Here is a 24899-nt window from a genome sequence, read left to right as displayed (position 1 = left end):
GGGGTGAGTTAGATCCTGATGGGAACAACTGGGACCACTGTGGGGTGATGTGGGGCACTGGGAGCAACCAGGGGTACAACTCAGGGCCTGAAGGGGGCCCTTTTGGGCCTTGCAGATGCAATTTGGGGCCTCACGGGGCATTTAGGGTGCTGTCTTGATAAACAAGACTAGACAGTAAGAATGAAACAGTGAATGAAACGAACAGACCAACTTGTGGCATTTCCTTTGCTTGTTGAAAAGGACAGTGTGACAGAGACTTGGCATGGAGCCTGCAGCAGTAATGGGCTAAGGCTTTTCAAGTTTTTCAAATATACAGGAGAAGGCATAGTGAGAAACACTACAGCAGCTTTATTTAGACTTGTACTCCAGGTACTTAGAGTGCAAGTTTACCTTTATTAATCTAATAAATTGTGGCAATTAATTAGGGATCAGTTCCCTTTTAGTATGATATAGAGTACAGGCAGAGTAATGGCAAACATAGCACATGTCAGTGCAGTGCTGTAAACAGAACTTCTCTTGATTTGCGTTTCCAGTCTCCGCTCGGTATCACACAATTCCAAAATCACATCTCTGACAGCAGCAGCCTGGCCCTTGCCCTCCCCTGAAGGCCTTGGCATCACTCTTTCTGTAGGTCGGGAGTGGATGGCGAGTTTGACACTCTGCAGCTCAGACAGCACCTGTGTGATACTTTCCTGCAGACTGTTAAACTGCTGTTGTAAACTCCCTAGACATGAACTGACTTGTTTAATGTAGTTTAGCTGTTCATTTAAAGGCATTAAAAGAGAATCTATTTTTATGGAGTCATTCCTGGTTTCTCTAGTTAACAAAGCCCCTTCTTTCACTCCCCGTGATGCTGTTGTTTGCAGCACATTTTTTAGGTCTTCTATGACATCACTGAGATCTTTCTGCTGCAAGTAATGGCTGGAGGCCTGCTCTTTGATGGCTTCTTGTAAATTTACTGGGCCCTTCTGTGCTTCAAGCACCAAGACTTTCAATTCTTGCAGCCTTACTCGATTGACATAGGTGGAACCAAGAACACCTATAATGGCTCCCAGTACAGAGCCAATAATAGACCAGTTCTTCGTTTTTTCAGCTCTTGTGCGCTCTTTCTCATGGCTTTCCCTGACAGCTGCAGAGAAGAGAGAGAATTTTTCTCTCTCAGATTCTTCTGCATTTAAATATGCAGCTCGGTACCTCTTCTCTTCCTGCAAGAAATACAGGGATGAAAAGGGAAGGTATAATATGAAGCTATAAAGTCTACGCTAAAGGAAAAAAACCCCAAACCAACCCCCAAACCCCAGTGCAGGTGAAGGAATGGAAATTGAGAACATCTATTAGTAGTTTCAGAAAATTTCCCTTGAATGTGGGATTTTCTTTATTAATCCTACTTAAGTCAATGAGACATCATTTTAAGTCTGAGAAATGGAAAAGGTTTTATCAGGAATCACAGCTGAAGATCCTGTACATGAGAATCTGCCATGTGATGGTAGAAAATGGGTATGAGTGAGCAAGGTCTTTCACTCCTCATAATGTTCACTGTTTCAGCCCTGCTGACTTCTCCAGACACCAGCAGAAGGGAGCTGAAAGAATTTCCATGGATTAACTGGAAAGGAGTTTCTCTCTTCCCATAGTGAGTTAATTCATTGAATGGCAGCTTTTTCTTAACTACTCATGTACAGGTCACCACTAAAACAACTAATTTTCTAGGCTCATTATCTTCAGTTTGATTCTCCAAATTTAGTACTCTACTTCAGCATTAACATATAAAATTTGCACAGGACATCAAACCATCAAACTAATTCAAACAAGTACCCTAAGAAATTAACTCCAATCACTTATTTCAGAACTGAACTGCATCTACAAAGACAATCAATCACTAGCGAAGGAAACAAAGCACACAGTTTTTCAACATATTCACCAATGCTTAAGTACCAACAAATTACCTGTAGCAACCTGTGTTCCAGAGTTGCCAGTTCTAAATACTGGGTGTCATCCCGAGAGACCCTGTCTAAGCGATCCCGAATTTCCTTCAGTTTAATCTGTTGGGCTTCTACATTTTCACGAGCCTCTCGTACTATTCCTCGAGCTATCATAAAGACATTTTCTGCCTGAGAAGAAAGAGCATTTATTTTAGAGACTTATACCACACAGACCTAAATTGCTGAATTATACTTTTTTTTTTTTTTTTTTTTTTTTTTTTTTTTTTTTTTTTTTTTTTTTGTGGAGGGGAGGAAAAAACCAACAACAAAATAAATCACACTCCAATTCAGGGGATAAACTCTATTTACCACATGCATAGCCCAGAACACATTCACAGTACCTGCACAGACAGCCAAAGCAGAAAAAGACATAATTCTCCTTGGATAACCTTTTCTGCCTCACAGACAGCGTTTATGCTCCATATAGCTCCATCCATAATTTAAAAAATTCCACATTATCTCCACGTTTACCTCTGTCACTTTTCCCTGAGCCTCTCGAACTTCATTGATTCCAACAAATTCTTCGTATCTGTCCCACCAACTCCTGCATGTTGCAGACACTTTTTGGAGGGAGTTTTTCCCCATAACAGTCCCTGATTCTGTGATCCGATGAAGGACAGCCATGGCCATTTCCACTGCAGACTTGGCTTCAGGCCTCTTGGGCGCTGACGGGCAGTAAGTCCTCACCATGTGCAAATTCACTTTTGGACTCCACTTCATCAATGAATGGTGATACTGCAGACCACAGGACACCGAGGACACACTTGATGTGTATTTCATAGGCCCCATGTCTTGAATTTAATCACTAAATAAAAATGTTATAAGGAAGAAGAGAAGTTATTGAAGCTCTTCAACATGTGTGCCAAAATGAATCAATTCGAGAATGGCTAAACCATTGCTACTTTTACACCACCGCTTACCTAGAGAACTTTCCACAATTTTCAACAAAGTGCAACTGTGCCACAGATTCCTATTTTCTGTTAGGAAGTACTCCCACCATGCCTCATGTTTCTTGATTACTAATTCACCCACAGCGTGAAGAGCGATCATGTGCAGATCCAATAACAGCAGGAGTAACTTCAGAGAAATTCAGTGCTTCAGCAGAGCAATGACTGCACGTGGTTTGTACCTCAGGTACTCACAATTCTGCAAAAGAACAGAAAAGGAAAAAAGGCAGAGAGGGGACAAAATCTTGATAAAAAACGAATTGTGGCTCGATCATTTTCTTTATCTTAAATTGCACAGATATAGGAAGTGTTGAAGGATGCAAAGACAAAACCACAAAGGACAGAGGGAAAAACCCAGAAGTACTGAACCAAACACAAGTATTCCCACGAGACTGCCTACAAAATAGTAAACCAGGATGAGCCACAAGAATAGAAAAATCTCAGGCAGTGAATGCACAGCATTCTAACACACAGCTGCATTTTAAAATGAGCTTAAAATTCTTGCTTACCCTGCAAAAGCAGGCTGCTAGTTATGGTTTATTGTCTACTGATTTTAAATATGATCTTTAGAGTTCTACTGAGACCCATTCCTCTAAAAACTGGAAACAGGAAAACTTTTCAGTCGGGTTTTATATGAAATTTGAGTATGATTAGATTAGGTTTTGACTAATATAATATGAAAACATGAATTACTGAGAACACTTGGTAACTGCTGCATAGTATTTTTAATTATTTTAAAACAGCTTTCCTTGTTAATTTGTCACCTTGTTCCTTAGGTGGTTAATACTGGCATCACCACAAAAAAGTACTGTACCTGCAGGAGAAATTCTGACCACTACAGGTTCATTCCCTGCTAACTAGTTCTAACAACTAGTAATAACACCAAGTGGCATTATAAAAATCTTACCAGTTGTTTTACAAGCATAACAACATGATAGATCAAATCCAGAAGAACATGGAAATGAAGGAAGTTCTCTCTCCTACCAGCATCACTCACAAATCTACCATTAACAGCAGTGTTGAACACCTTCTCTACATTGCAGGCCACAATAAACATCAGCTCAATTTTGTCCGTTCCAGACTGCAAAATCTCTTTATTGGATTACTGGAGTTTAACCAAATATTCAGGCTACTGGACTATTGAGAAAGAACAGAGAGAAAGTTGAGATTGGAAGAATTCCTATGCAGACAGTCACGGACTGTGATGAACGTGATCTCAGCCTGAGCTCAGAGGACACGAGAAAGTTGTGAAAGCTTGATCTGAGATGACGTGCCTTGCTTCCCCCGCAGGGAGCATTTCCTCTGCCCGCAGCCACGGCCAAACACACTCTCAAGAGCCGCCGCACACACGGAGCCGGCGGCCAGCGGGGCTCGGTCCCGCGGCTCCCGCCTTCGGCAGCGCTCCCGCGCCGCGGCCAAACGCCGCCCGGCACTCCCGGGGCGCCGCCGCGCCCCCACATCCCGCAGCCGCTTCCGCCGCACCACCGACCCCTTCCCTGCCCGGGGGGCCCTTCCACCCACCCGGCCGAGCCGCCGCTCCCCGCCCTCGCTCCCGGCCGGCCTCGGCCCGGCCCCGCCGCGCCCCGTACCTGCCCCTGCCCCGGCCCCGGCCCCGGCCCGGCCCGGCGGCGGAAGCGGCGGCGGCGGAAGCGGCGGCGGAAGCGGCGGGAGCGGGCGGAGCGAGCGGAGCCATGTCGGGCCGGGAGGGTAAGGCCGGGCCCGGGGCCGCCGGTGCCGCCCGCCCGGCCCCGCCCGGCCCTCACTGTCTCCTCTGTCTTTGCAGGCGGCAAGAAGAAGCCGCTGAAGCAGCCGAAGAAGCAGACGAAGGACCTGGATGAGGTAGGGCGGCGGGAGAGCCCCGGCTGCGGCGGGGGCTCAGCCCCGGCCGTGAGGGAGCCGGCGGGCCTGGCTGCCCGGGCGGTTCCTGCTGACATTTACAGGAGCAGGTGGTGACAGGACGAGGGCGAATGGGCTCAAAGTGACAGAGAGGCGGTTTGGATTAGATATTAGGAAGATATTCATGCCTGTGAGGGTGGTGAGTCCCTGGCACCGGCTGCCCGGAGAAGCTGGGGCTGCCCCATCCCTGGAAGTGTTCAAGGCCAGGTTGGACGAAATTTGGAGTAACCTGGGCTTGTGGAAGGTGTCTCTGCCCATGGCAGGGCTGTGGAACGAGGTGATGTTTAAGGTCCCTTCCGGCCCAAACCATTCTGTGTTTCTCTGGTTCCATGACGACATTCTGCCCGTGTTCCACCACGCTGGTGGATGCAGCAGTGCTGGCTGCCGGAGGAGCTTGGAATGCCCTTGCCAAAGCATCAGACTTCCATCTGAAGTCGATCAATCGCTGCGGTCCCAGGAGCCTGGGATTATTGTGTTGCTTGGATAAATTAAGTACTAGTGAATTGCGTGTAAGAGATACTCTGAATCCTTATGTTTAAGTATGGATGTGAGCTGCTGTTCTTGAGAATAGTGCATGATGAATGAGGATGCTGTTGTTTGGAAAAAGGAAAATACAGTATCTCTTTGAAAAAAGAAAAAAATGCATAGCTTTCTTAATAAGCTTTATTAAAGCTTATTTTTCGTTAAAGAAATGGTAGAACTAATAAAGTGCTTACAAGGATCCAAGGTACAAACATTTGTGTGTCAAGTGATGTAACATTTCTTTTTGTGTGTCAAGTGATGTAACATTTCTTTTTGTCTCAGCCCTGCAATACTGTGAGCACCTGGGAGCAACACATTGCAGGATAAAAACCCCACAGAAGCGGATAAATGTGAGGGATTGATTTACTAGGAAAGACACATTAGCCTACAGGAGATAGGAAAACCTGGAGAGAGAAACAGAGTATTCTGTTCTCTGAGGGGTAGGTAGGGGAAGTAATATGGTTACATTGCAGCAAGGGAGGCTTTAACTGAAAGAAGAGGAAAGCTTTGCGGTTGTAAAGATGAGCTATAGACTGGACTGGTGAAGAATCTGTGGAATCTCAGTCAATCTTGTCAAGGTCCTCAGTTCAGTTACCCCAAAGTCCTGAGTGTCAAGTTAAAAATCTGGGTCCTTTTCGGTCTTGGTGTATGTGAAGAATGTGTGTCTAAGGGACAGAGCATGTCTGACTTCTCCTGGATTTGGAGGTTCATCCAGCAAGGAGGCTCAATAGCTGCATTGCCTGTATGATTTGCCAGCAGTCTCATTAGATTTTTTGGAATTAATACAAATTTATTAAGCCCAGAAAAAAATGACATATGTGTAGGAGGATTTTTTAAAAAATTATGGTTTTTTACAGGTGAAAGCAGCCTTATTTTATTTACATTCTTTATAGTCTAAATGTTTTTGTTAGTGCCTATTTGCTGGGCTCTGTGTGTCAGTGAGGGAATGTTGATGAATGATGTTAGTGCAAACATCTGTCAGTCAGAGGAATCATAATCACAGAATGAGATTATGCCATGGGAAATAATTCCAGAAAGACCAAACGTACAGAGTTAAAGTTTAGTTTGTGGTACAGCAAAAACATTGGTGAGAATTCTGCCATGTTCTGCATGTTTAGCATTATTCAGCCATCCTGCCTCAGTCCAGTCAGGTGTTTGTTGCTGCTGGAATATTACATTTGTTTTTCATTCTTCTCAGTTGTTTTTGAATTTTTCTGTGAAAGAGATGTTAAAAAATGCTGCTGTTCTTTCCTTTAGACTGATCTGGCATTCAAACAAAAACAGAAGGAGGAGCAAAAGAAACTTGAGGAGATGAAAGCAAAAGCTGCTGGCAAAGGGCCCCTGGGTAAGTGAAGTGCCATCCTGGCAGGAGAAATGGGGGTCTTGCTGGCTTCAAAAATTTAATGTTTTTGCTTGACAAACATAAAAAGGCAGGTGCCTCTGGGTTATTTGACATACATAAGTAAGTTGGTGGCAGGTACAGATGATATAGAACAAATAGAGGGGTTTATTTTTTTTTTTTTCTATGCATTTTCATCCCCAAATGATGCAGGTTTTGGTTAGCAGGCAAAACACTGTGTCTGGCATGCTGACCTATTCCACTGGTTATGTGCAGGGACATTTCTACTCATTTTTTAGAACACCAGTCTTTTGTTTTCAGATGTATTACATGTAGGCTTTGCCACAGTCCTCCAAGTTTAACAAATCCAGTGCTTGTCTTCTGAGAGGATGAATTTCTTCAAGAGCAGGAGATTCTTGGCAGGGAAAAAAAAATAGTGACTGGAAACCAGTCTGGCTTCAGTTGCTCTGCCTGAGTAGCTGTAAAATACGGTGAAGTGAGTTCACAGGATGTGCCTTGGTGGTGCACAGAGCCCAGTCTGTGTCTCAGTGACAGCTGGAGAGTGTTCATGTGGGTCTGCACTCGCCTTCTGCTCCTCCAGCATTTGCCATGGTCCCATCAGAGATGTTCAAGGGTGTGCCCTGCCTGCTCCCGACCTGTGGCCCATTAATGTTACTATAACCACCTTTCCATTCTGAGAAAATCATTAACTTCACCCTTCACTTCCTATTTTTCAGCAAACTTTCAGTCTTGAAAGACCTTTCCAATAATCCCGTAGCAGAATAGTTTCACTAACAACCTTTGCTATGGAATCTTGTCAGGTACTGTGTGAAAATATGCAGTCCCCTGAGTTCACTTTAGACGCTTACTGATAACCTCAGGGTGCCAGCAGGTCAGTGAGGAAGGATTTACTCTTTATGGGAATCCTCTTAACTTTCACAAGACTGTTCATTCATTTGCTTTGTTCCAGACTCTGTTATCTTCTCAGAGACTGAGCTCAGACTCGCTGCTCTGTAGTTGCCCAGTTCTTCACAGAACCCATTCCATATCTGGGAGCTTTGCTGGCAGTCTGTGAGTCCTCTGACATAGTGTCTCTATTGGTGTTTTAAATCTTAGCCAGCAGATCTGCATTTTTGCATTGCAGCTTGTTGAGTGCTCTTGAAGGAAGTGCCATCCAGTCCCGCTGACTTGGAATATTGTTTGTTTATCTCAGACTAATCTGACTCCTCTGTTTTATCCGTGTACAAAAAGTGTGCTGGGTGTGGGACTTGGAATGTCTTTGGTGTTTCAGACAGATGCAAAAGAATTCACTGAGCCTCTCTTCTGTCCTTACCATCCTAAACTCATTCTTTGTAGGGTGCTTTAGCTCACAGATCTTTTCAGAGTTCTTTCTCTGCCCTTTTCTAGACTCGGTGTCAGTCATCTGGCCCTTGTCTGATGCTTACCAAAGCAGGTAATGGTTGTTGTGTTTCTGTGGCAGGGTCAGCCTATTTCCAAGAGCCTTAGCAGGGCAATGCTTTTGGAATCAAGTTGCAATGCAGAGTCTGTTGCTGACCCTTGGCTCTCACAGTCTGTCTTGGTGCAGCTTTGCTGTTCTCTTTTCTTCCCACTGGTCAAACCTGCCACAACTGGAGAAAAACAGCATTTACAACAAATGCCACACTTGTAGCTGTGTCAATACCTGGTGTCCTTTCACTTTAGTGTCAGTAATCTGCAGGGACTTCCAGTACCTGCCTCTGTAGAGCTTTGATCCCGGCTGGGGGCTTGAGTGTAGGGGTACCAATGCTTTTATTCCCTTAGCCTTGATTTTGATTTGACCAGACTGTGCTCCTGCTGCATAAGAAATAATCAATTGAGAAACAAAGTAACTGTTGGAATATTTAGTTCCCTTGTAGAATCATGGGGCATATTTGGTTCCAGGAGAAGCTTAATTTCTAATGTTAAATAAATCACTGTTCACAGTAAGGTGTGTGAGATCAAAACCACACAGGAGTAGTCACACATGCAGAAACATTTCACCAGCAGAGACCTGGGCTGTGCAGGCTGTCTAATGGGGGGATTCAGCTTTATGAGGACCTGCATTTGTAGCTAAGCTCTGTCACCTAACCAGCTGTGTTGTTTCTTTTGGCAGCCAGTGGTGGAATAAAGAAGTCTGGCAAAAAGTAGCTTGATCAAACTGCAGGATAAGAAGTGATCAAGTTACTCAATGGACCTGCAGACTTCTGAGAGTCTTGAAAACACTCTGTCATTTGGGAAACATTGTACATTTTGTTTAGTCAGAATAAACCCTTTTTGTTAAGATGTGATATTTTCTCTTTACCTGTAGGTTTTGTTTAAAAATGGCTTTACTGTTTTGTACCGGAAATGAAACTTTTACTGAAGACCATATGTGCCCTTGGTGCAGCCTGAGTGCATCTGGTGGTTTGGTAGTCATTTGTGAGAATAAATTTCAACTTCTCTCTTCTGACAGTGGAGTCACGGCCTCTGCAGAGTTTTGATCCAGAGGCTTAAGTTCAGCTGCAGTTGTTGGAGATGTGGCTGTAGCAGCTCTCCTAAGAGCTCTAAGTTTTCTTTAAACAAAAGTTGGGTTATACTTCCATCACCAGCACCTTGGGGTCAGCCCCTCCAAAACAGCACACCTTTCTGTGTTCCTACTTAAGAACACTGCTGTGCCCTATAGTCCCACTGCCTGCTGAACATACACTTGCCTTTGTCCTACAAATTGTTACTCTACCGTTTTCCTGAGCTACATACTGACATCACAGCTCCTTTACACTCATGGAATGCCTTTGGAGTGGAGGGGGGAGGGGAGCAGTGCTTTTGCGACTAGCTTAATTCTTGAAATGAATGGCAGTGATTGAATACTATGGCAATCACATAACAGTGATTGGTTATGGAGACTTTGAAGGAAGGAATATGCTGTTCCCAAGGTGGGAGTTACAGGGGAAATAATTCAAAGGCCTTGTTACTGAAGAGAAGGGGCGATAGAGACTGTTCCTGCTGTCAGGCAAGGCAGCTGGTGGCTGCAGGGAGGGAATGGTTTCTGACAACAGCCGTGGGGGGGAGTTACATGGGAAATCTGGGCTCGTACAGTCTGGGCTCCTAAGGAAGAGACTGCAGGTGTTGGCTGTTCAGTGCACAGCGTGCTACTACGCGAGTTTCCTTGTTAAAACGAAACATTTTTAGAGGGCTAGGGGCGTTAGATCCTTCCCTCTGAAACGCGGGGCTCCGCTTCAGCAGGGCGGGAAGGGCCGGGTGGCCTGGCCGCCTGGGAGCGGGAGGCACAGGCCTTACCCAGCCATCAGCCCGTGCCGAGGGCCGCCGGCAGCGCCCCTGCCACGGGGCGGGACCGGCACCGGGACCGGGGTCGGGACCGGGACCGGGACCGGGACCGGGCGGGGGCGCGCGCGGGGGCCCCGCCCTTCCCCGGGCTCTGCCGCCCCCGCGCGGCGGCCGCGGGCATCGCGGGGCGCGGACCCGTTACGGCCGCTGTGCGCATGCGCAGCGCTTTCCGCCGGCGGCCCCGGCTCCGCACGGGAGGCGCCTGCCCGAGGGCCTCGGCTCGTGTTCCCGGGCTGCCGGTGCCCGAGCCCTGAAGAGCCGGCGAGCGATGCGGCGTCGGCCCCTGACGTGACACAGCTACAGCCACGTAGATTTTGCCCGTGTATCAGCCTCATCTCACGTGCTAATGGTTCATAGGAAGATGAGATCCCTGCTGCCCTCCGAAAGGGGATAAATCAGCCCTTGGTAATACTGAGCAAATTGTCTTCTCTGAAAGTACTTTTCTGGACATCAGATTGAGTCCTGCCGGCCAGATACAGCGCGTGAAGGCTGAAATTCAAGATTGCATCATTCTTGCATTTTGGATAAGGGTACCTTTAGTAACAGAAAACTATTCACAGGAGAATGTAGGACAAAGCTGCTTTAGATACAGAGCAGGGACCGCCCCTGCATCTGTGCAGAACCCTGAAGGCAACACAAGCCACCACTGGTACCTCTTGGGGCGGAGCTCCAACCCGTATAGCACAGAGAGTGTGCTTACAGCTCTGCATGTTCACCGAGGCCACAAGCTGCCTTCACTTCCATGAGTCACACACCGATGGTGGCAGATCCCCGCCCACCTACACCCCCATTTTCGATGGTGTCAAAGTAGGCAACCTGGGGGGTGGTTTAAAATGAGGAGGAAGAGGGACAGGGACACAACACGCTTCAAAATGAGATAAATAAAACTTTGGCGGTGTATCAATAAGGAATTGTTTGCCCCAGGAATTACTGAATGAAATGAATGAGGTTGCTGATCCCAGCCAAGTTAACTTGAGGTGGTCTGAGGGGAGGACAGTGAACAGAGATGTGTGCTCCACAGCATGAGACAATATGCAAAAAGCATTTCAGCAAAAAAGCAAGACAAGAGGGAAGGAGACCAAATGGCAAAGTGACAGATCACTGCAGTGGGAAAGCTGTTCTTAAAAGGCTCAACTTCAATGTAAGCACTGAAGCGCCCTCCTGGCCAAGAGTTTAATATTAGGCTGTGGAAATGAAGCTAAACAAAGGAACACTTTGATTGTATCTTTTTACATAACACTATGTAATAAATGGCATTTCATGCCTTACTGCAGCTCCAGCTTAATGTTAGACTAATGCAAAGACAATATAACTCCTAAATCATAGTTATACATAAAATTATCACAGTCTGAAGGTCACAGAAAAAAGAAGTCGAAAAGGCAGTTGGAAATGCACATCAATTAAAATACCAGCAAAATAGACACAAAAAGTCTTTGCAGGGAAATCCATTGAAGGATACAATTGGCATAATCAATTCAAGTCAAGGTCTACTGTTTGAAAAGACATTGCCCACTCCTTACAGTTAGATCAGCTCCAAGGAGATTATACCCTGCTCTGAATGGCTTCCAGATACTGATTCTATGAGGTCTTAGAAGAGGAAACTTCTCTAGTGTAAATCAGCCAGCCTGGAAAACTGGGTGTGACCTCTAAGACATTTCCATTCTAGTTTTCTTCAAAATTGGGATAGTGGTATTATCCTCCTTCAGAATAGTATTCTGAGGTTAAATTAACATATAATTGTAATGTACTGGTCCTGCTCTGCAAATTCCAGTGCAAAAGCCAGAGATGTAGGAGCTGAGGCTAAATTAGAGGACAGAATATGTTCTTCCACACGTCCTTCAGTCACACTGAACATCTTGCTGTTCACCAGGCTTGCAGAGCAGCCTGACACCTGACTGAAGCACATAGGAGGAGCACATCATCTTTGTCTCTTTGGCCAGTTCACTGTTGCATTTAAATGTTCACTGTTTTGACTTTATCTCTGCCATTTAATAATCTATGCAATTGCCCATTCTAACCTGCTTTCCTAGGTCTTATCCTTGTAGGAGGCTTTTAAAATACAAGTGGAGTGATCTAAATTACCTTCAGAAATAAAAATCTTCTACATGGCAAGTAAGTATTCTCATTTACTAAGGTTCTGAAAGAAAAGTTTGGTAGAGATTGGTCTGTTTTTATATTTAATGACTCCAGTATCACAGTTTTTGGAAAAAAATTATTAAATAAAGCCATATATATAACTCCTTATGCAAGAAAAACAGTTGGAGAATTATGAGAGGATTTTCTAAACCAGTAAGACAGTAATTTCAGGTGTCAAGGCTTCTGCTTCAATGATGTGTTTATTTTTAGCCTACCCATCATTATTTATCCTTTTCTGCAATGTCTCTACTCTAAAATGCTGCACAGAATTATGAGCTATATATGGACCTCAGGGATGCAGAGGCCATGAGAACCACCACTGTTCACTAGACAAAAGACAGGAGATTAAGTAAGGAACAAAATCATTCTGTATTTGGCAGCAGAGGACCTACCATTTCCATACTGTTTCTATGGATGTCACTGAAGTTGTAGTACCTCCAAACCAGAAGCCAGCTGGGAGGAGTTTATCTCTTGAAAGCAAGTAATTCATATACCCTTTAGTTCAGGTGCAAATGTCGAGGAGTTAAATTTTAGTAAAGAGGTAAGAATTAAAAAAACAACTGGGCAAAATATAGCTGTGATGTAAAACATCTTAGGTGTCCAGGAGATTTATTCTGATGTACTTACAGAAACTTATTTTTCCCCTATGTGGGAAAATAATATTCTGCCAAGCACGTAAATAATTATATTTCAGTTCTTTAGATCATGGTTCTTGCTTATCTTTTTGCTCAGCTCAAGTCACTTGTCTATAATAAGAGAGCATATCATCTAAACTTTGGTAAAGTGGTTCCTGATTTGGAGCATCACTGCTGTCGGTCTGCACTGGAGGTGCCATATCCTGAGTGCTGCAGCCACTGGCCTGCGTGCCTGGTGGCACATCCTGGCTGCTGCTGCCACAGGTGTCTGTTCCTGGTGGCATCTCTTGGGTGCTGCTGCCACAGGTGTCTGTTCCTGGTGGCATCTCTTGGGTGCTGCAGCCACAGGTGTGTGTTCCCGGTGGCATCTCTTGGGTGCTGCAGCCACAGGTGTGTGTTCCCGGTGGAACATCTTGGTTGCTGCATCCGCAGGTGTGTATTCCTGGTGGCACATCTTGGCTGCTGAGGTCACAGACCTGTGTTCCTGGTGGCACTTCCTGGGCACTGCAGCCACAGGTCTGCATTCCTGGTGGCAGATCCTGGGTGCTGCATCCACAGGCCTGCATTCCTGGTGGCACACCCTGGGTGCCGTAGCCGTAAGCCTGCATTGCGAATGGCATCTCAGGAGCGCCGTAGCCATACCTGTGCATGGGTGGCACCATTCCTGGTGCTCCATAGCTGTAGGCCTGCACTGGGAAGGGCACCTCGGGAGTGCTGTAGCCATAGGCTGCCATGGGTGCTGGCACGCCCCGGGCGCCGTAGCCGTAGCCCCGCAGTGGTGGTGGCACACCTCGGGGGCCGTAGCCATAGGCCTGTGCTGGTGGCAGCGTGTCCTCGTCGTCACTGCTGTCCTCCTCTGCTGATGACACGCCCTGAGGGTCATGGCCACTGGGCTCTGCTGACCCTGGCTTATCTGGAACGTTGCTGTTGGCAGCCTGTGCTGATGGTGGCACATCTCCAGTGCTACTGCCACTGCCCTGCACCGATGGCCTCTGCTGGTTTTGTGCTCTCTCCGTTTCCAGTTTTTCAGAGGTTTCAGAACTGTTCAAATTCCGACTTCGGTAATAATCGTCTTTCTTCTGTCCCAAAAAGTAATCAGAAGGTGGTGCAAATTCTGGGTCTCGCTCATCTCTAAGTTCTTCCTGTTTCTTTTCCCATTGTCCAAACATCAGTTCTGTTAAAAACAGGAAAATGGTAGATTTAGCATAGGTTTCAAGGTCTGAAGGTCAGTCAGACAGGCAAAAAAAACTGCAAACAAATAAGACACAACTGTATAAAGCCACCTGAAGTTCCTTTTCCACCTCATACTACGTGGAAATACAATAATCTAGTGCAGATTCATTTGGTGAACCACAGTTAGTTCACTTTGCATTTTAGAGTAAGCTGTCCTCTGCTCTCTGAGTGTTTGCTGCAGTGCTGCCTGGGTGTTAGTGAGATACCAGGCTTCCTCAGAGGAAGGAAAAAAATAGTGTCAGGTAGGATAAAGATTTATGAGATAGGATCTGAAAGTCTGGGGTTTTAATGGAACCATGAAGTTTCCCCTCACAGTAATGTTCATTAATGGAACATAAAGATTGAAAATAAGAAGAATCTGGAAATACCAGTATTGCAGAGAAGAGGAACAGTGCTGTTATAGTACTAAAGAAGGTGAGCATTTATGTGCTTTGCCTATTCCTTGCTTGCTTTTACTTAGAAGTCAGGCATCAGATTAGAAGACTGTGCATGAACTTAAATTAGTAGTGCAAAATGAGTTAATAGGTATGGGAAGGGTCTAGGAGACAGCCACCACTTTGTGACAGCGAAGATGCTTCAAAATGGGACACAGGCACTGAAGTGGTCTCTGCTTGCATCATGTTTTAGTATTGCGCTGTACCTGTTTGTGTTGATACATCCTGCTATCAGGTAGCACAAATCAGGAACATATCAAGAAAAGATCACACTGTACATCTTATGAACTACAGAATTAGTCATTCTGTCAACCTGTCAAGATCATCCAGAAATGCAGTAATTCACACACAAGAAAAATTTTGGGGACATTTTAGCAGCTACTGATACTAAGGCATCTTTGTCAGAGACTGTCCTGGACACTGGAGAGTCATCAGTACCAAGGCAGAAAGGATTTCAGTGCCTCACAGTCTTACCATATTTTGGTCACAAAATAGAATTGAAAGTGGCAGAGTACATGCTCTTTCCCAACAAAGTTCCTGAATCTACATTTCCTTACCTTTGCCTTTATCCCACTCTCGAACATAAGGCACTCCAGGCTTTGTATCTCTCCTCTCCTGGATGATAACCTCTACCTTTCTGCTTGCTGCAGTAACTCTTGGAGGTTCTGGTTCCTCAGCAGCATCTTTCACCTCTGTGTTACAGGAAGAGATAGTAGAGATTGTCAGTTACAGAATAAAATCTGTATGAACCTCGCAGGTAAAACAAGAACATTTATTTCCATATATCTCCAATAATAACAGTATCTCTATTTCATCTGCTGGAGAAAACAATTCGCATTCTTATTCTTCTGAACAACCATAACAACGAGCAGTGGCATGATGCTGTTCTTCATTTCCATAACACTTCACAGTTAATCACTTGCACGGAATTCTGACACAGTGAAATATTAGCTACATTTTCCAGTGGGAGACAGACAGTACAAGTTGACTATCAGTGTTGTAAGGGAGACAGCACAGGCAGGATTAGAATTCAAATTCATTATCCTAAATCCTCGAGTCAGCTGTATCTCCAATTCACACACTGCACTGAAACTGTCACAGTGTATATTGTATGATATCAAAATTGACTTGTTACTACTTATTCTACCTCATTTTCATAGAAGAAAAAGCCAGTACAATGTCAGCAGCTCCAACCTCAACCTGCATAATTAATCCATGTAATTCCTGCTGTCAGGTGTGAATCTAAAAAAGGCTATAATCTACATACCATATTTCTACCTGCATTATTAAGCTATTTCTGCATGACTTTATATCTACACACAATTACATCAACTCTCATTATCCTAACAGTTATGTTAATTGTATATATAGAACACACAATACAATAGATTGGATGTCTAAATAAATATAAATTAGAATCTGTCTGTCCATAGATCAAGAACAAGGTGAAATACCAAGTATTTAACTTAAAAAGGCAATAGATCATACCTCCATTCTCCAGTTTTTCTGCCTCTTCCTCTAATCCAGCTTCCCTTAACTTTTTAATCTTCCTTGCTCGAAGTTTGGACAGCCTTGCATCTAGAGCTGCCTTCCTCTTCTCCTTCAGCTGTTCACGTTTATTTCTCTGATCGAGTGTCTTAACAGCAAAGAAAAACATGAATTAATCTTCCTTCGTTATTATAAACAAGTACCTATTTTCCTTCACAAAACAACTAAAAGGAATCCTAATCAAGTACCAGGTTTCAACAGGAAAAAAGATGCCAAATTTCTTTGGCTTCTTTGGAGTCAGTTGCAGGCATCACCTAATACAGCACTTATACAACAAATCAAAGACAGTAACCACTGAAACCACTCTACCCTCGCAGCCCAGTCTGCTCTTCACTCTCATACCTGCTCCCTCAGCATATCCAGGGTTGCCCGTTGTTTATGCCTGAGTTCTTGGTCCCGAGAAAAGGCAAAGTAACCAACACCGAGCTGCCTGGCCTCTGAAAAGGAGAAAAACAATAAGTTTAAGTTAGATTCAGTTTATAAATGACAGTAACTACAGCCTCCAGGCACCCTGCTTTCAGGCATGGAATTATTCCCAACACTGCATTAGTTTTAGATGGCTAAAAAAGGCTTGCTTTAGATGATACATAAAGTGAAGCTTCCTGAAGGAGAACACAGGTGGAGGTAGAGAAATGTTTGAGAAAAATACAATTTGAAGAAAAAGTAAATCTAGATTTATGAACTGGTAACTTTCAACACTTATTACACACCTACACTTTGCCATACAAGCACAGGAAGTAACTTTCCCTTGCTCCCTCTACAACTGATCCCTTTGGTGATACAAAGGTAAGTGATATAAAGTATGGCAGTGTACCATTTTCTCGAATGTCCTCATAATGTATGGGTCCCATGGGTTTTCTGAGGGCTTCTTCTTCTTCCTTTTCCCACTGCTGCCTCTGAAGTTCTCTTCTCATGTCTTCAGATAACAGAGTATTCCCATCAGGTTCTTGTCTAATTAAAAAAAAAATTAAGGATTACAGAGCAGAATTCACTGGTTTGTCAGTACCAAACAGTGCAAGTATGATTGGGTCTGATCCACTATTGCAGCTTCCACAAAACACAGATCATTGTAGATGCTACTTAGTGATACAATGTTGATGACTATGGAACATGATCAAGATAGAAATACAAAGCTGCCTCTGAAACAAGGCACTGGTGGAACACGTTATTACAAGACAAAATCATATCCTTTCTCAGAAGCTTTATGAAATAATTATCAAATCACAGAATGGGAGATGAAATAATCAGTTATTGGCATCTGTGGGAATTCTAGCAATCACATATAGGAACATTTCAGATTTAATGTAAGAAAATGAAAGGTATTTGAAGTAACAAAAATCTAAGCATTTACCCCAGAGATCCATGCAAAATATTAATATTCAAATATTAATACCCAAATATTAAACAGAAGAGCTGTTAAACAGCTGCTTAACAGAAGAACAAAACCAAACAAATGGAGGTCTAACAAATTCACTCTGAACGTCATAAAGAATTTGGAATTGTTAAAAGACATCAGTTTCCATGTTAAACAGAACCAGGAATCACTTTCCTGGCATTTCATGGAAGGTATAATGAAATACAAGGACCCCAGTTTTTAAAGATGCAACAAATATCTGAGATTCCTACATCAATTTATTAAAACCTTTCTCTGCAAATTATGCAAATCTAGAGAAAGCAGTAACATCAACTCTGGATTGAAAATGGGGAGATGAAGCACAGCTTCTCTTCCTTCTCATTAAAAAAATGTTACATACTGAGAGGAACATGCAGCTCTATTAGAGAAACCACACCTTTTCCCTTGAAGTTCCTGATCCATTTTAAGTAGACTTGGTAAATCCTTCTTCATACAGCGTCTAGATCGGCCCAAGAAATCGACATAATCAACCCTGTAATGAAGGAAAAAGAAATGTGATGCAAAAGTTCTATCTGCAGATTGACAGAAGTCTTACCCAGAAGACAGAAGCAGGGGCTCTTTCCAAAGAGCATTTGTCACCTCTCAGTCTATCTGTGTGTGACAGTTGCTCCTGCTTTTCACTTAACACACTCCCAGTTTAAGAGAACAGTTCTGAATGGGCATATGACAGTTCTACCAGACATTTATTCAATCTCCCTTTGAGACCCCTGTTTGCTTGGGCAATAAAATGGTGTAAAAAGTGTTCAAAAGTAACAATGTCACGTAGTTTTCACAACAAAATAGAACTCAGCCTACTGCTTGCTTCCCATGGTGAGGATAATGATGCAGCATTGACTTCTTGTGGATATGAAATCGCTACAATACATTCCAATTATCGGTCTAAAGGCCATTCAGAACAGACTGATAGTGTGCATTCAACTGGCATAACAAAGGCTCACTAAAACACAAGCAAAATGTTCCTCTGAAGCTATTGTGCTTCTTATTCAACTCTTTATAGTACTGAGCATCTGATTTACTGTTGTTGAAAAAGCTGTTAAGAACTACACTTATTGTCCTGTAATGTAGAAAGTTCTTCAGCATCAAGCTGCCTCAATTATCCCATTCTGAAGAATATTACATCTGAAAAAGTATGACTGGCAATCTAGCTCCCGACCCCCAAACTTTTAAATATCTGTGCTTTTAGTAAGTCTTTTACATAGTTTCTAAGGATATCTACAGTTTAGTATTTGAAGAACAGGGGTGCTGTTTTGTATTGGTTACTGCTGGTTTAAACTAATCACCAGAAGTAAAATCTCTTGTACCACAAGCATTTTGAACAAATGGGCAAGGAAAATGTTTAGTCAGGACTGGTTTCATAACTATTCCTACTGTCTCAGATGAAAAAGTAGTGGTTACTTGGAATGACACAAAAAACTGTCAGAGACTATCTGCTATGCTGCAGCAAAGCTGAAGAAATTATGAAAATCATGTTCTTATTCCAACAAGAGTTTCTCTCCTTCAAGAGAAGGCTGTACAGTGAAATGACTGCTCATTTTTAAGCCACTCACAATTAAAGAAGGGAAGATGAATATAATAAAATCCTCAAGTCTTGCTAAAATAAATTCCAATTCAGCACATCAAAGCATGAAATGCTACCAATACTGTGTTGAGTACTCGCATAAACTATGCAAGAATGTAAGAGAGGAGATTATGTTGTCCCCCCAATAGTACATTGCCCTCATTGCAATTTCTAAAGATCCCTGATGAAGATTCAATTGCAGTGTTACCTATGTGGAAATGAAAGCGACACGGAGGACTGTCTTCATAGGAGAAATGAAAGACTGTTAACACCTCCTTGTCAATGTGTAGTATTAAACAAAAAAAAGAAAAAACAAAGGTGCCACTTCATACATTTTGGAAAAGAAAAGTATTTTCTCATGCAATTCTCAAGAATAAGAGTGCCCAGGACATAGGAGCCCAATCAGTAGCACCAACCATTCCTCATCTGGGTCCTCTGGTGGTGGAATGTCTGCTTCAGGCTGAATTTCCTCCTCATCTGTGTCTCTTTCTGAAGTCTTCCCAGCATCTTCGCTCTGATGCAGCTCCTGCACTTCGTGCTGTTTGTCTATGATCTTCTGAGTGAAATCCACCAGGTACAAATCCTCAGTTTCTTCATCTAAGGCAGAAAATCGATTCTTAGAGAACAGCCATGAAAAGAGCAGAACTGAGCACAAAATCAATACCAAATAGCTACAATCAGCTTCTCAGCTGCCAGCGATGCCCTTGACCACACTATTGGGGAGTACTTAAATCTCATTCAGTGCCAAACAAAGCCCGGAGCGATCAACTGGCTCCACAGTGATAACTTCTATTTCTGAATCGAAGTTTCAGGGCATTGTGTGCAGTACAGAAAAGGCTGCATTCTTTGCAGCAAAACATTCTCTGCTCGTTAATTGTTTCATAAGCAAAGGATTTCTCATGTAACAGCTCAAATACTTTTTTGATGCTTAACATTTGGTAGGTTGGCAGGAGCCAAGCATTCATGAGGGTACTTTTTAAAAAAGTAGAGGAAAGTGATGGGGTCACAGGGATGAAGATGGACACTGATAAAGAAAACAAATTAAGTGCAAGGAGATTTGTATTCTGTTTTAATAATCACTTTTTGAGAGGGACTGAATGTGTGAGAGAAAAAAGAAACAAATTAGCATTCTCTAACCCTATCAGATGCATGACTGGCATTCACATATGGACCAGCCACACTCCTCTCCTGATACTCTTCTCCCCATAAAGGCCCAACAATTAGAATGCAGGACAGAGCACCAGCAATGCAATCCAAAGATCGCACAATGGAGAACAATTTTTTTTTGCTTGCCCAAGATACTGTATTGCAAAACCAGAATATAGTCCACCCACTTAATGAATGAGTGAAACAAGCCCCTAGTGCTATACTTGGTCAGGCTGTCTTTCAAAAGTAATTTTATTTTCTCCAGTAAATGTATTTTTTCTCCTTTTCAAAGTGGAATAAACCATGGCAATCACTTTGTATAACAATAATTCCAAGAATTTATACATATATAAACATTCATTTTGGAACAGCATTGTTCACCTGGGAAGTCTCCTTTTGTCATTTTCTCATACAGCTTTGCTTTCTCTTCAAGCTTCTTCCTGAAAGAGAAAAAAAAATTAACCTTGCTATCCTGCCAATTCCAAGCACATTTTAAAGTGACCTATTTAGCCTTAGATAAATGGAACAGGAAAATCCTGGGAGTGCTTGAGATGTTTATTAGAAGACGACTTATGCCTGGCTTCTGTTTTGAATCTTTACTAGCATTTCTGAAGATACAATCTTTTCTAGTTCCAGAATTTATACTGAAAATAATTTTAGTGAAGTTACAATTTTAATCTTAAATGTAATTCGTCAAGTAGGCAGAACCATGAAACAGTTACAAGAATTCCACCTTTATCTAAGTACTATGGTCTTTCAGATAAATACTGGAAGCTAAACCATTATTTGCAGATACGGAAAGACAGTTTTACAAGAAAAAAAAATAGATAACACAAAGTTACACTTAATCTTAGAAATGGAAGAGAAAACCTTAGCTAATGTCTGGAATTTCAAAGGGCAAGGAACTGCTTACAGAAGCACAGCAAATAGTTTATAAATGGCATTTTCAACATATAAAATTTTGTACAACCAACCCATTTAAAAAATGAGGTAATTCTTGAAAAAAGTGAGCAATTTTCTGTTAAGCCCAAGAAACACTTTGCTATAGACTTTTATCATGTTGCTGCACTGGCTGGTAATTGTAAAGATGACTTTTAGAAGAAAAAATAAGTAACCTGCCACGTTTAGACAGCTGTGATAATGTGAGGGCATGAGAGCATAACACTGCTGGGATGCAGTTTGTACACTACTGGTAAAAAAGTATGGATGATGCTGGAATTACTGTCTGGTCTAATGAGAACTGCTAGTCCAAAAAACTTCTTTCTGTGCTTTTATAAATACCAAAAAAGCAAATTCTGCAAAGCATTCCTGTCTTACAGAGCCTAAGAGCTACCTTGATTTATCCAATACATCCTGGTCTTCTGCCTTCTGCTCAACATCTTTCGCAGCTCGATTTACAACTCCTGTGTTCTGTTTGGTCCAGATACTTGGTTTCTAAAAAGGACAGTTTTGTAACAATATACAAATAGATGAAAATATTGAAATGGTAACAATTAAAAAAATATATCAACTCTATAATGCAAACCATGCACATCGATTAACGAAGACTTTGTAAATAACATCTTACACATTATTGTGAGGTAGGATACAGCAGATATGTCCTGAAATAACACAGGCTGCAAGATGATATCATAGTTAAGGGTAGGTTGAGAAGCTAAAAAACCCAAAGGCACTTAGACAAAATCTGTTCTGGCAAAGATGTGAGAGTTAAAAGAACCCAATCATGCAATCTTGCTAATTCAACACGTACTAACAAAGCTAAAAATTGTTTCTATTCTCTATTGCCCCATTTTAGATAAAAATTGCAATCAGTTGGCCTGTTTGCAGCGTGACACTGTAAATGCTGCATGTGCTGCAAATACAGCAGGAACAGCACATTCTGCTTCTAGAAAGCTACAGAATGAACAAAACTCAAAGTGCAGTATAGAGCAAAACAAGAGAGATAATCATGTATTCATTATTGTACACCACAAAGAGATAGCAGAGCATTTATCAAGGAAATTCAGTGACTCTAGAAGAATCTCTCATCCTCCATCCTGCCGCATCATAGAAAATCCTCTAATAAAAAAAGAAACACCTTTTTCTATAATTAAAGGGTGTGGATCCTTGGGAAATGAAGATTAAGTGGGGATTTAGATGGGCATAAGCACAAGACTAAGCTTTCTGCTGTGCAGAGGAATCTCACCTGGAAATGAACTTTAAAGAACGTTCTCATCATGTACATTTTATATTTGACTAGAAACACAGTTCTGAGTATTTACTATTATTTATATTTGAATATTAACTTCCTTGTTTTCAGGAGAAAGAATGACAAAAACAACAATGGAAGATTATTTTTACCTTATTAGAGGTTCTGGGCTTTGCAAAGACGCCAGAATCTTTCAATAGCTTTTCTTTCTTGAATTCCTCTTGCTTTCGGAAGAGTTCGGCTTTGAGATCTACCAGCTACATCACCAGCAAAACAACACATAAATAACAGATCACTTACTGCAATAAATAACTGTATCTCTAGGAAAACAATTGTTATTTACAGTTATAGCAGCATTTGATTGCATTTTTATGTGGAACGTTGAAGCACTGATCTGATCACCAAGATCACCTTTTACAGCAAACAAAATAAAAAAACCCACAAAATGCAAATTATAATTATAATTTTAATCCCCAAAGGTATCCTTGATCCTTTGCTACATAATGAGGATAAGAGAGGCATAGCTCTGTCTGGATTGTACCAGCCTCCTAATGGCAAACAAATAAAGAGTAATGAAAAACACTACTAAATATGAAAAGGGAACTTTTAATCATTTGATAATTAATAAAATCCTGTCTCAGAATAGAATTCATAAACGTTTATTATCATAAAATATATTTTCCCCCACTGCTTTATGCACAGTTTAACAGTTTTAGATTTTCTTTCTTCTTCTTTTAAAATAAATAAATGAGTAGCATTGCCACCTGTGATCAAGGCCCATCTCAGCTTTTATTAAGAAACATCGTCGGCAGGGGTGTTATATCTTGGAATTACAAAACTAGTCTGGAAGAGGATATTGTGCTACTTTTCCTGCAAGTCCTACAGACGACAAAATTCAGAGATTTACATTAAACCAGCAAAGTGGAAGACTTTGGTATTAATATTTGTCCCATGCACTAAAGCTTTTGCTTTTCAACTCCCTGGGACAATGAAGTGCAGTGTCGTAAAAATCACCCATTCTCCCTTCCGCTTAGAGGTGATCATCCAAAAATTCAGTGTAAAATATTTCACAGTTAACTATTAACATACATTAACTATTTACGTAACTCCTGGTCTGGAGTGTTTGGCAGCTTCTCTCGTGAGCGTCCTGGAGAGCAGCGAGGGGCAGCACCTCACCATCCCTAAGGGTGGGAAGTTAACCTGCCACAGCATAGACGTCCTACCGCTTAGAATAAACTCTTTTCCCTGTTACGGCCTAATTTTATCATTACACCAGGGACGCGAGCAAACCCAGGCCCGGCAGACCCGGGTGTGGAGCGCAGGGCGTGTGCCCGGTCAGGAAGGTGAGGGGACAAACCCCCAGCCCCGACACTGTCACGGACCCAACATGCGACACACGGCGTTAGCACAGCCCTTTAATGCAGCCTTCGCTGCAGTGACCGCACACGGCAGTGGAGTTAAGGCGAGGAGACACACCACCGGCACCTCCCAGGTGCGCTCTTCTCCCGGGAAGCCGCGGCACCGGCGCATCCCCGGGTCGAGCCTCACGGCCTGCGCCGGCCAAGCCCGCCCCGCCCGCGGGAGCCCCGCGGCCGAGCACACCTCACAGCCCTACAGGCCTCTTGGGCAGTCGGAGGGGTTCATTTTGTCTCTCCCCGCTCAGTCACTCACCGAGGACGCGGCCACGTCCAGCGGCTTCTTCCTCCGGTCCATGGCGGGACCGGCCCCGCCACCGCCTCCTTCCCTCTGCCGGGAGGCCTTGCCGTAAAGCGCGGCGGAAGCGCGGCGCTATCGCGACAGTGCTGCTGAGGGCGAGCGGGCGGGCGCTGTCGCCATGTTGGCGAGGTCAGGGGAGGTCATGGGGGCTCGGCCCGGTGGGGTTTGGCGGGGGCGGAGCGTTCCCGGCCGGGGCTTTCCTGGCTGCGGGTATTCCCTGTGCTCCAACCGCCTGTGGAAATGAGCGTTTCTGGCAGGTGCTGGACGAATCCTTCCGGCGTCCCGCTGGAAATGTCCTTGTGCAGGCGCGGGGCCGGAGCTGCCGCTGTTGTGCCCTGGGCTGGGGGCGGCCGCCGTGGGCAGAAACAGGCAGGATTGCCGGCTGGACCAGGGCTGGCGTTGGGATAGGTGAAGAAATACATGGTTCAAACTTGGCATCAGTGTTGACCCGAACGTGGGCTCGTTACCTGGTGCCAGTGCTATTTCAGGTGCTGGGGCCAGGTGTCCCTATGTTTTATTGTCGCTTGTGTGAAGTGGCGAGCTGGCTGGTGACCCATGGAAGGTTAATTCACCCATCATCCAAACTTCACACTATTTATACAACTAAATAAACTTAATAAAGGCATCAACATTTGTTGGTTACAGATTACTCAACTCCCCTATTTGCTAGTTCTGTCTCTTGCTTCTCCTGCTAATTGGTCTGCAGGTACAGTCCTTCCCTCCATTTGAGTCTGGGCCCCGTTTGGAGTAGGTGGTCAATGAGTTGTCACAATTTCCTACTGCAAGAATCACCTTTCCCCAGGTACTGCTCAGTTCTGACTTTACTCCTGGTGCCTCTCATCCAGACAGCCCGTTCATTTGGGGAT

At 43.5% G+C, this 24899-nt stretch overlaps 3 protein-coding genes across 4 annotated transcripts; 1 reads left to right on the top strand and 2 right to left on the bottom strand.

Moving 5' to 3' along the window:
• Positions 1 to 328: 328 nt before the first annotated feature.
• CCDC51 (coiled-coil domain containing 51) lies at positions 329 to 4575 on the bottom strand. 2 transcript variants are annotated; one of them, XM_066195291.1, is made up of 5 exons: positions 4516 to 4575; positions 2900 to 3125; positions 2451 to 2784; positions 1944 to 2108; positions 329 to 1205 (listed from the first exon to the last, which is right to left on the bottom strand). In XM_066195291.1, exons 3-5 carry the CDS (start codon positions 2766 to 2768, stop codon positions 429 to 431), a joined length of 1260 nt encoding a protein of 419 aa, XP_066051388.1. In that variant the 5' UTR covers positions 2769 to 2784; positions 2900 to 3125; positions 4516 to 4575; the 3' UTR covers positions 329 to 428. The 2 variants fall into 2 exon arrangements, with proteins under 2 accessions (XP_066051388.1, XP_066051387.1); XM_066195290.1 differs by lacking the exon at positions 4516 to 4575 and having other exon boundaries at positions 2900 to 4246.
• On the top strand, positions 4182 to 8989 carry LOC136296304 (sterile alpha motif domain-containing protein 1-like). Its single transcript, XM_066195292.1, has 4 exons — positions 4182 to 4633; positions 4710 to 4765; positions 6602 to 6689; positions 8815 to 8989. The coding sequence occupies exons 1-4, from the start codon at positions 4192 to 4194 to the stop codon at positions 8847 to 8849; spliced, it is 621 nt and encodes a 206-aa protein (XP_066051389.1). The 5' UTR covers positions 4182 to 4191; the 3' UTR covers positions 8850 to 8989.
• A 3522-nt stretch (positions 8990 to 12511) lies between these two features.
• Positions 12512 to 24074, bottom strand: CCDC174 (coiled-coil domain containing 174). Its single transcript, XM_066195524.1, has 11 exons — positions 23989 to 24074; positions 22470 to 22574; positions 21463 to 21563; positions 20511 to 20569; positions 19400 to 19580; positions 17802 to 17897; positions 16826 to 16962; positions 16354 to 16448; positions 15952 to 16099; positions 15021 to 15155; positions 12512 to 13970 (listed from the first exon to the last, which is right to left on the bottom strand). The coding sequence occupies exons 1-11, from the start codon at positions 24028 to 24030 to the stop codon at positions 12895 to 12897; spliced, it is 2175 nt and encodes a 724-aa protein (XP_066051621.1). The 5' UTR covers positions 24031 to 24074; the 3' UTR covers positions 12512 to 12894.
• Between the last annotated feature and the right edge of the window lie 825 nt (positions 24075 to 24899).

This window comes from Chamaea fasciata, unplaced genomic scaffold (genome assembly GCF_029207755.1).
Source record: "Chamaea fasciata isolate MVZ Bird 193981 ecotype frontalis unplaced genomic scaffold, bChaFas1.0.hap1 SCAF_13, whole genome shotgun sequence".
Lineage (NCBI taxonomy): Eukaryota > Metazoa > Chordata > Aves > Passeriformes > Sylviidae > Chamaea > Chamaea fasciata.
The sequence above is the reverse complement of the archived record's forward strand: the minus strand, read 5'-3'. Positions and strand labels throughout refer to the sequence as shown.